The following is an 11,441-nucleotide window of genomic DNA, read 5'->3' on the forward strand; positions in this document are numbered from 1 at the left end:
TATCATATTCAGCAAGAACCAATCAGGAAATGTTTTGAGTTATTACGTTGAGTTGAGACCTCCATCCCAGGTTCCTCTGACTCCAGAGATAAACTGGACTCAACCTGGCAGGAGAAGTTAGTGAAGAATAAAGACAGAAAGAATAAAGCCTTAGAATAACAACAGTTTAGCACTGGTTGCAGCGCTCACCTAATAAGTCACCACCCAAAAATAAAAAGAAAGGAAATATTGTTTACAAATATTGCAGTAATCAACTATGCCAAAAAACAAATGCAACAATCTGGACTGAACCCCATTAAATGTTAAACCTTTGAAACATAATTTAAATGAAAATGCTTCTATCGGCTGGTCTGTGTGTCATTCTTTGTTATAAATAATTATAATGTTGTTTTTTGAATTCTCGTTAAATGTAATGGTTACCTATAAAATTCCTTTAGGTCTAGTCATATGGGAAATAAAAGTGAACAGATGGGTTGTTTCAGTTCTTGTGCTCTTTATACTGGTGTTATGGTGTTTTGCCCACTAGAGGCAGCTACAGAGGCAGTTCACCTGTAGCCTGGCGGTAATAAACCACAAGAGGATTATAACATTACTGTTTGACTGTTACCGTAAACAAGCAAAAAACAAGACACTTTTTTACTCTCTGCATTTCTGCGTTGCTAGAAAACAACCGTCTTGTTGTGGCGTCTCATCACTCCTATAGAGGTATCAGAGTACAGCTCATTGCTTATTTAAAATGTAGGCTACTTTCAGAAGGTAATGCGCCTTCCAGTAACGGGTCTCATACTATAGCCGCTGGCCGTTGAGTCAGACTAATACAATGCCTGTTAGTAAACAGTTTGAGCCAAGATATAACCAAGAGCATATGATTCGGATTAAAACGCTCGAGCCTGCGTTTTAATCCGGGGTGACGCAAGGAGCTGTGGATTTGAACACAGGCTTGGGGCATGAGAGCCGAGTTGTGAAAGTGTTTCTTTCCTTGGACAGAAAAACACCTCCCCGCTCATTCATAGTGTTTTTGAAATACACATATAGCCTACCTAGGGTAAGGGCTATTTGATGGATTGCAGGGGGTACTCAGATAATCCCCCTAAACGTAGTATCTATCTACCTATTTAGTTTCTATCTATCTATCTATCTATCTATCTATCTATCTATCTATCTATCTATCTATCTATCTATCTATCTATCTATCTATCTATCTATCTATCTATCTATCTATAGACCTACTTTCCTACCTACCTAAGTAGTGATGGTAAAAGCCTCATTAATTGTTTCACTCCCTAAAATGTTTCATGCTAGAGAACTAGGCTGAGAAAATATATATTTGACAGACAGTACTGAAAATAAATTTTAGAAACACTGGCAATTATTCTTATTTGCTAATGGGTAATGCTAATTGCTAATGGGCTAATGAATACACGCCAAAACAAGCCAGAAGATGCTGTGTGGTCCATATTCACATATAGATCCTATCCCCTCTTTCCATTCACTACCCCTAGCTCTCCACCAACAAAAAGTCAGCTGATATGAATCCTCATGCACTAGGACCCAGGAGCTCTCAGATTTCAAAGCCGGTGCTTCTGCTGCCTCTCTCACACACACACACACACACACACACACACACACACACACACACACACACACACACACACACACACACACACACACACACACACACGCACACACACACACACCCTCTCTCTCTCCCCTTGGCTTCCTCCTCCTGTTAGAGCCGTCTGTCTCTCTGTCTCCCCCACATGCCGGTCGTCAGCTCTCTGGTTCCCAGCCAATCGGACGCATGTCTCTCCACAGAGGAACTCGGACTGCTGGTCGGGCTACACGTCCAACTCTCTGACTAGTGGGTCCTTCAGCCCAACTTTCCCTTCCACCAGAAGAGGCTGAGCCGGAGGACAGAGCAGGGGATATTCGTGTTGTGCTGTGTGTGTGCGTGTGTGTTGGTCCATCGGTCGTTACGTCATTCCACCCCGGGCTGCAGGGACCAGCAGAGGGAACCAGGTCTCGTTTAACTTCAGCCCCTGGATGGAGTGGATGCTGGTGAGGCGGTGAAGTTCTGCTGGTTCAGCCAGGGACCACAGCCCGGGGGACCACAGCCCGGGGGACCACAGCCCGGGGGACCACAGCCCGGGGGACTACAGCTGGGACCATGGACTCGTCATCAGGTCAGAGTTCAGCAGCAGCAGCAGCACACAGAGCTCCGAGGGTCCGGTGAGTGGAGGCGTCTGAGCTGGAAGGGAGGAACGATGGGGAACTCCTCTGGATGTCCGGAGCCTCCGGCGGGGAAGGAGCCCAGGCTGGTGTCCTCTCCCCCCAGCGTGCAGAAGCCCAGGGCGGGGAACAAAGTACCGCCGCCCCCGGATGAGGAGCTGGAGGAGCGCTTCAACACACTTTTGGTGAGGACACACACGTATACACACACATGTGCACACACAGATATGTATAAACAGACACACACATGCACACACACACAGATGTATGTAAACACACACAGAACACACGCACAGATGCACGCATACACACACACACACACACACATGCACGCACCAACGCACACACACACTGTTAGTGGCACACATTGATGTAAGCTTGTGAAGATAAAGCTGATTTTATTTTCCTAAATCTATACATTAAATCAATAAAGATCAGAGCAGCACAATAGTACATCAGCTCAGAGGGCAACACAATTCCTTACCAGAGAATGGATCCTCTGGATAGCATACCTCCAATGCTAACTTGATTTTCTCGTTATGGAGCTACAGCTCAACTTCACGTGTTGACGAGTGAAAACAGAACGAGGGGCATGGTTATCATTCAGCCTGACAATGCAGCCGCTGTGACTGAGAACTGGACACATTCCTGCTGGGCCTACTGTGTCGGTCTGGGCCAGCTGGTCGAGTTTCTGTATCGATGTGGTTCTGGGTTAAAGGGTCTGGCTTCTGGGTCTGAGGTCTGGGTCTGATTAGGCTGAATCAGGGTCATGGATTGTAGCGTCATCCCACAATGCCCTTTTTGCACTCTTGCTCCCTTCAAGCTGTGCTTGAGTTTACAGCCCTCTGAGCCACAGGAAGAAAAACTTACGAGAAGAAAACAACCACAAAGACAAGGAGAATCAGAGGGAGGAGACTGAGGAGCGATTATCGACTTCTAATTCTCCTTGTCGCTTATGCCCTAGCCAGTTAATGTTGAGTTGGGATGAGGTCATGTCGCTGCATGAAACAGAGATGGATATCCCTCTACCAGAAGCCCCGCCCTCTTTCTCGCCATAACACCCATTTGGAGCATCATGTTCCAGGCGTTCTGTGGTGGGAAGAGGACGGCTGGCGACAACGTTCTGGTCTGATGAGGTTCCTGGTGGTCGAAACTCACCCCCTTGCGGTCCAGTTTAACCACAGTCCGGTTTATCTGCGACGCGCGACAGAGAGAAACACCAACTCCGACAACAACGCTATTAAAGGCACTAGCCCGCCTAATGGTTTTCGCTTGTTCGAATATTGCATGTCATTTTACACACATTAACTCTGTAAAAGGTCACTCTGGGCCTGTAATGCGATGCATACAGTAAACAACACCTCTGTGTTTCTTTATGAGCTACTGAAACTGAATACCTTTGAACTCAGTGTTTATTGTCAGATCTGCTGTATTTGACACATAACATCACCACACGTAATCCAAGTCAAGGGCGAAGTTCGGGTGTTTGAGAAGGCAGGAAGGATGCTAGTATTTGTGGTGTTTGAGAATTGTTGTCGTACAGCATATTTCTGAATGTCACATTGACAGATGGCTAAGTTACAGAGACAGAGCGATAGAGATAGATGCTTAGAGATGTTTCAAACTGCAGTCTCTTTCTGCCTTGCTATCCACAGTATTACATGTTTGTGTACTAGTGTCTGTGTGTGTGTGTGTGTGTGTGTGTGTGTGTGTGTGTGTGTGTGTGTGTGTGTGTGTGTGTGTGTGTGTGTGTGTGTGTGTGTGTGTGTGTATGTGTACGTCTACGTGTGTGTGTGTGTATGTGTGTATGTGTATGTGTATGTGTATTTGTGTGTGTGTGTGTGTGTGTGTGTGTGTGTGTGTGTGTGTGTGTGTGTGTGTGTGTGTGTGTGTGTGTGTGTGTGTGTGTGTGTGTGTGTGTGTGTGTGTGCATGCACGTACCCGTGTGTGTGTTTGTGTGCATGCTGTGTTACAGGATGCGTATTTTGTAATAAAAATATTGCGGTTAACAGAGCAGCAGTAATCCTGCCAATTCACATTTAACAAGGAGCCTGATTGTTGTCTGTGGGCATGCACTGCATTTGATTTACTCATTGATCAGCGTGGACCAAGGAGTAATTCTGCAAACACACTGCTCCCCACTGTCTCGCTCTCCCTCTCCAGCAGCAGACTGTGGATGTGTCTGTCAACAGATCATAAATTTAAACCGTTCCTCTGTTGTTGAATGCTAATCCCGGTCGGGTTGCAGGAGAAAGCACTTTTTTTCTGCTACATCATCACTGTGGCTCTCCTTACACCCACGCCTCCCCCTGTCGCACCTCCTCCGCATACGCACCCCCTTCTCCTCTCCTCCCCCCTTCTCCCTGGCCCATCCTCCTCCTCCTTCTCCCCAATCACATCCTCCTTACACCTCCTTCTCCCCTTCCTACCCCTTCCTTCCCATCTCCCCCTCCTCCTCCCCCACCACCTATCCTAACCCTCAGACCCCTTCTATTCCTCCTCCTCCTCACCCACCACCTCCTCCTCTCCTCACATGCACCTCCTCCTCCTCCTCCCAGTGCTGCCCCTTCTCAACCAAAGCCCGCCAGCACCTCCTACTCATATTCAGCTGACTCTGCAGATCAGCGGATCTGAGATCCAGCATGCAGGGCCTGCATACTAAACCAGCATCCCTCTGCAGGACTCTCTGTTTCCTGCTGCAGAGGGCTGCTTTAAGTGACTGTGGTCTTCCAACCACCTGTAGGTTTCAGGGAGGAGGCAGGCAGGGGGGACAGCGGGTGGAGTTAGTGGGCGGAGCTACCGAATGGCGCTTTAGGGACTCTTAAAGTTTCATCTGCTTTAATCCGATCTGAGGGAAACAGGGCAGCAACTGTGATGTTGGGTTCCCGTTAGATTTGTCATCCGTCCGCCACTTATCCCTCACAGCCGCTTATTGATCCGATGACGTCATTCGTCCAGTCTGGCCAATCCGAGCAGAGAACAGCTGATCAGAGTTATGGATCTCTGGCCCTGATCTCTGCTCCACGCCTTCATCACTAGATAATAGCTCTGCTGCAGCAGTGCATGCAGGTCAGACGTTACAACACTATAGTTCCCTCTGGAGACTCATCCCTAACTCGCAGGAGTTCTTTCACCACCGAGGTTACAGAAGCACTGCTTGGTGTGAAACGTGCGACCAAACCAGAGCACCTGTCATCGATACATCTGGTCGATATATATTGACGCTTGCATACTGACAATCGTACATCGTGTCACTCTCTCTAATAACAACATAGAGTCATATGAATGTGTAGTTAACCAACAGCCACACAGCAAACACACTCACAGCTAGTTGACGATGGTGATGATCATGATCATGAACATTCAGAGGATGATGATGATGATGATGATGATGATGATGATGATGATGATGATGATGATGATGATGATGATGGTGGTAATAGTTATGATGTTGGTGGTGATGGTGAGGATGATGATTGTAGTGATAATTGTGATGACTCTCTCTATCTCTCTCTCTCTCCAGAACACAATGAACCTGCCGGCTGATAAAGCCAAGATGCTGAGTCAGTACGACAAGGAGAAGAAGTGGGACCTCGTCTGTGACCAGGTCGGCTTCCTCCTCTTCCTCACCTTCCTCTGACCTTTCCTCATGACTTTCCCCTGGGCCCTTGACCTTCCAGTGACCTCACCTTCCTCAAACCTAACTCTTGACCCATAAAATCACACTTACTGCTTTCAAAACAGACTCTAATTAAGAAGATATTAGATTAATTAATTATTACAGACAGAACTGCCTCTGTCTTAAGCTTCTATCGACAGCTTGGTCCACACTGAACCACTTCTTGCATCGTGTTTCAGGAGCGCTTCAAGGTGAAGTGTCCTCCCTCTGCATATTGTGAGAAGCTGAAGGGCTACGTGGACCACGGAGGAGGGGTCGCCAGGAAGGTAAGATACCAGAAGACCAGAAGATCAACCTTTACCACCTTTACTACCATTTAGCTATGGTACCACAGTGGCTCTACTTTTATGAATGTACTACTGCTAAGATGTTCTTTCAGACAAATAACCCTGTTGCCAAACAAAACATGAATATAAATAATGCATCTGCATTTTATTTGGTGCAAAAATGAACATAAATTGGTTGTTCGATTATGTTGAAAGATTAAAGACTAACAACTAACGAATTTCAAAATTAACCTTACCCCTATTCTTATTCCTCAGTTTAGTCACCCTTATTCTACCACCTAAACGTCCCAGTCTCTAACACAGCATATGAATCAGGAAAAGTTTGGAGAGTTCAACCTGGCAGGTTTGGCTTCATTCCTGAGAACAAAGCTCCAATCTTTCATCAGCGTCTATATTGAGACGGATGACAGAATCTACTGACTAACCACTAGTTGCCACTGGGGCAACTTGCAAAGACTGTTAGTTTGACAGAAGATGCCTAAGCCTAACTTTGGTGTATTTTAAACAATCAACCTAAAATTGTTAGATAAGTAATAAACTCATAATGACCGGTTGATACAAAAGCTGCAAATCAAAGCCTACATTTTTCTTAATTTAAACCAATTGTTATCATCTTGTCTGATCCTGGTAGTTTAGGAAGCAGGTCCACGAATCCACCCAGGTTCTGCGAGAGCTGGAGATCTCTCTGCGGACCAACCAGATTGGGTGAGCTCCTCCTTCTTAAAAACATCTAGTTTCAACCCTCCTGCCTTTTAGTACTTACTTATATTTACTACTAAGTCGTTAAGTAGACCTTTTAATCCAAAGTCTTTCAGAGGATTCATATTCATGTCGTTCAGGAGCTCACCCAAGCCGCCACACTATCCATTACCAATGTAGAAATAGAACAAACCTGCTTCACAGCCGGTGATGATGATGAGTGTGAACTGACCCTGAGTTTGAGTATCCCCCTGGTCTTCTCCCATCCTATCCAGTTGGGCTCAAGAGTTCCTGAACGAGGAAAACCAGGGTCTCAAGGTGCTAGTCGACTACCTGTCCTTCGCCCAAAGCGCTGCCATGTACGTACCAGAAAGGTGTTGGTTTGCATAGGCTGTAGCAGTGTACTGGAGGGCATGTGGGAAGTCATGGTGTGTTCTGCTGAGTACCCTGCAAACAGCTCATCGATCAAAGCCCAAAGCAGCGATTCGATTTGGTCGCAAACCTGTCGTTTGGTCTGTGTGACCACCACAGGAATTTAGTTTAAAGAGCGTCAGGGGCCTTAACCCTACCCGTCTATGTCAGTGTTAACCTCCATCTAAGCCTTTGTTTCCACACAATATCACACCACTATCTTAACATCACGGTGAGTTTATGAAGGATCCTAAATGACCCCTTCTCACACTGTGGAATTCAACCCCTAACCCCTCATCCCCCTAACCCTAGCCGTTCCAGCCCAGTACCTTGATGGCAAAGTAACAGATACTTATAGCAGAATAACTAATACACTCCATTAGATGGACGCTTTAATCCTAAACCTCACAGTCCAGAGAGGAGTCCACTCTCAGCCTTATGACCTTATGTTGATAGATGAAAATAGAATCAAGTGAAGTTTGCGAGGTCTAGACAACTAAAGCTGTTATATGAAAAGGAATTTACCCCCACGGGAATCCTGCCAGGAATGCTACCTCCTCTGGAGCTTGGGTTTTATTTACCCTGGATTAGGTTTAAGGTGCTTGCACACTGCCCCAACAAAGACCAACAAACACCACAACCAACACGTGAACATATCTGAATCGACATGGGCAAACTTCAGCCAACAGTCTATATTTGGGTACAGTGTTTGTTTGAGCATTGAGCAAGCCCTGTAAGACAGAGATAGATATTGTCATACCACTGTAGCTTAACACCAGTGTACCTGCACAGGAACGATATGGATAGTTCAGATGGCAGCTCCTTGCTTGGGTCAGAGAAAGGAAAACTGGACAAGTCTCTGGAAGACCTCCACCGCACCAGCAGTAACTCCCCCAGCCACGGGGCTTCAAAGGGCAGCAAGATCTTCACAAGCAGGTAGGTCGCCGGTCAAAAGAGTCCCTGGCAACCATGAGCCTGGACAAGTGGGTCCTAGGAAATCATTTGTCCTGAAAATCAGGTCCCTGGTAACCATGTCCCTTAGAACCAGGCCCCTGGTTACCATGTCCCTGGAAAACAACATGGTCCATGGTTACCATGTCACTGGAAAACCAGGTCCCTGGTAAACAACATGGTCCATGGTTACCATGTCACTGGAAAACCAGGTCCCTGGTTACCATGTCACTGGAAAACAGGTCCCTAGTTACCGTGTCACTTGAAAACCGGTCCCTGGTTACCATGTCACTGGAAAACAGGGTCCTGTATACCATGTCACTTGAAAACCAGGTCCCTGGTTACCATGTCACTGGAAAACCAGGTCCCTAGTTACCATGTCATTGGAAAACAACAGGGTCCATGGTTACCATTGGAAAACAAGGTCCCTGGTTACCATTTCCCTGGAAATCCAGGGTCCTGGAAAACCACTGCAGGGCAGAAGCGGTCACTTCAGTCTGGTAGTATTCCATTTTTCTGGGGACTAAGGTTTGACTGAGTTACCCCCCGCGCACGCGACCGTGAGAGTAATACGAACACATGGACACGTTCCAAAGGGATCGTTCCACAACAGGGAGGCTCCATTTTGTCTTCTGTCATTCATGCCGTGTAACAATATCTCCTTCTGTCAGGAGCGCAAGCAGGTGTAGTCTACCCAGTCCCTCTACTACCGTACTCTACCGGAGTACTATTTTACCCCTCGGACATCCTACATCAAGTAGTCAGTTGGGCAAAGTTATTCATCAAACATTGTTCGCTTTTCACACTGTGAACACTAGTATGACACATGCTAGGTTAGTGGGTTATTGTTGTTAGCGACAGATGGGTTGTTATGACATATGGGGATTGGAAAGGAAGTCAACCACCTTAATAACTACCTATAATCAATACAGGACAAGAGCAAAAACAATGTGTTATAGGGCTTGTACATTTGTGACGTCATGTTTGAAAATGCCACAGCCTTTATTATGAAAGACAAGGCAAACAAAGGTTTGATTATCCTAGGTAATCGTATATTTACATTTGTTTTGCATTTTACAATGCTACAACTCTCTCAAGGCATCACAAAATGGCGGAGTATCGCCAACAGACACTCCCATGATGCATTCTGATGTACAAGCCCTATCATACACTGTTTATATTATTATGATTATCATCATTATCATTATTATTACTAGAATAACAGAGAGACAGAGAGACAGGCGATCTGGGAGGGACAGATAGGTATAGAGACAGAAAGACTAACTGTCTTTATCAACGTAGGAAAGTTCTGCGGACGTCGCGCGGCGTGAGCCCGAAGGAGGACGTCCACCTCTGCATCATGTGCTTACGGGCCATCATGAACTACCAGGTGAAGCCCCGCCCACCTCTCACCTGTCTGAACGCCTATCTGATCACCTGTCTCTGATCACCTCTCTCTCTGATCATCTGTCTCAGATCACCTCTCTCTCTGATCACCTGTCTCTGATCACCTCTCTCTCTCTGATCACCTGTCTCCACACACCTGTCTCACTCTATCCTGTTTCTCTACACACCTGTCACATTGTACACCTGTCTCGTTCTATGCATGTCATTCAGACCACCTGCTTTTCTGTTTACCTGTCTCTCTGCACACCTGACTCGGTGATAACCAGTCTCCCTGTACACTTGTCTCTATGCATACATCTTCTCTTTGTATACCCGTCTCCCTGATCACCTGTCTCTATGTATACCTGTCTCTGTACACCTCTTGCTCTCTATACCATCTACACCTCTGTATTCATATCTCTCTCTATATATATACTGGTCTACCTGTACACTTGTCTCTCTGTATACCTCTCCCTATATACACCTGTCTGTGTAAACAGCTGTCACTCTGATACTGTGTGTGTGTGTGTGTGTGTGTGTGTGTGTGTGTGTGTGTGTGTGTGTGTGTGTGTGTGTGTGTGTGTGTGTGTGTGTGTGTGTGTGTGTGTGTGTGTGTGTGTGTGTGTGTGTGTGTGTGTGTTTCATTAGTCCGGCTTCAACCAGGTGATGAGTCACCCGTCCTGTGTCAACGAGATCACGCTCGGCCTGAACGACACAAACCCAAGGTAACACATGTTACTGTGTGTGTTTGTTTGTGTGTGTGAGTGTGTGTGTAAGTGGTTGTGTATATTTACATGCCCCACACTATCAGTATGTATATCAGTGTAGAGTGTTGGTGTGTACGAATGCATTAATACTGTACGAAAGGGTGAGTATCTGGTTTGTATGAAAGCTGTGATACTTTGGTGACAGGTTTGTAACAGGTGTGTACCTGTTGTGTAGTAAGGCTGTTGTACTGTGAGCACAGGTGTGCATTAGGGGTCTTACCTGTGTGTTTTTAGGACCAAGGCGCTGGTGTTGGAGCTGTTGGCGGCCGTGTGTCTGGTGAGAGGAGGTCATGACATCATCCTTGCCGCCTTCGACAACTTCAAAGAGGTCAGACAGATTCCAAACGCACACACATACACGCATTCACACACATACACACACAGACACACACACAAACAAACACACATACACAGACACAAACACACATGTCCTTCGATCGATCACATGACAGGGACATGCAGTACTATTTGTGAGTGTGTGTGTGTCTGTTATTATTTTTCCCGGACGACTTCCCAGACATTTCTCTTTGGAAGGGGGTAGCCTGTAACACGTAGCGGCCACTATCCGTAAGGAGGTCGGGGTACCCCAGGCAGGATTGGGGAAGTGGGGGGTCTGACAGCCAGCTGTCCTCGGGCCAGTTGTCCCGTTGCCAGAATAGAGCGGGGAGGAAAACACTTGTTGGGTGACCTTTGACCCCTGTGTTCCGCCGTAAAGACCCAGTTGTCATCAGCAGACAGACAGACGGGAATGCAGCAGACAGCTATAGCTATTATTAACCCCCTCCCCCCGCCCCCCCATAGCGCATCTTCAATTGTTCAGCTTCAGCAATGGCTGCCGCCGTTTGGTTGTGGTTTGGTATTTTAATGAGGGGAGTTTGTTTTGTTTGGATCCGTAAAACGAGCCAGTCCAGACTGAAGCATCGCTGGTTCTGAGAGTCCACGCTGTCACGCACACACAGACACACAAACTCCCACACACGCGCACGCATGCAGACACGCACAAACACACACACATATACACACCCATACACA

General features: G+C 46.7%; 1 protein-coding gene across 1 annotated transcript in view; it reads left to right on the plus strand.

Moving 5' to 3' along the window:
• The first annotated feature begins 1,747 nt into the window (after window positions 1-1,747).
• Window positions 1,748-11,441, plus strand: part of fmnl1b (formin-like 1b) — a 24,865-nt gene continuing 15,171 nt past the window's right edge. Inside the window, exons 1-9 of the mRNA XM_056577426.1 lie at window positions 1,748-2,414; window positions 5,753-5,836; window positions 6,088-6,174; window positions 6,827-6,900; window positions 7,170-7,253; window positions 8,098-8,241; window positions 9,559-9,646; window positions 10,291-10,367; window positions 10,644-10,737. Of these exons, the coding sequence (XP_056433401.1) occupies window positions 2,265-2,414; window positions 5,753-5,836; window positions 6,088-6,174; window positions 6,827-6,900; window positions 7,170-7,253; window positions 8,098-8,241; window positions 9,559-9,646; window positions 10,291-10,367; window positions 10,644-10,737 (882 nt within the window). The 5' untranslated portion in view covers window positions 1,748-2,264. The remainder of the gene's footprint in view (window positions 2,415-5,752; window positions 5,837-6,087; window positions 6,175-6,826; window positions 6,901-7,169; window positions 7,254-8,097; window positions 8,242-9,558; window positions 9,647-10,290; window positions 10,368-10,643; window positions 10,738-11,441) is intronic.

Source organism: Gadus chalcogrammus, chromosome 18 (genome assembly GCF_026213295.1).
Source record: "Gadus chalcogrammus isolate NIFS_2021 chromosome 18, NIFS_Gcha_1.0, whole genome shotgun sequence".
Lineage (NCBI taxonomy): Eukaryota > Metazoa > Chordata > Actinopteri > Gadiformes > Gadidae > Gadus > Gadus chalcogrammus.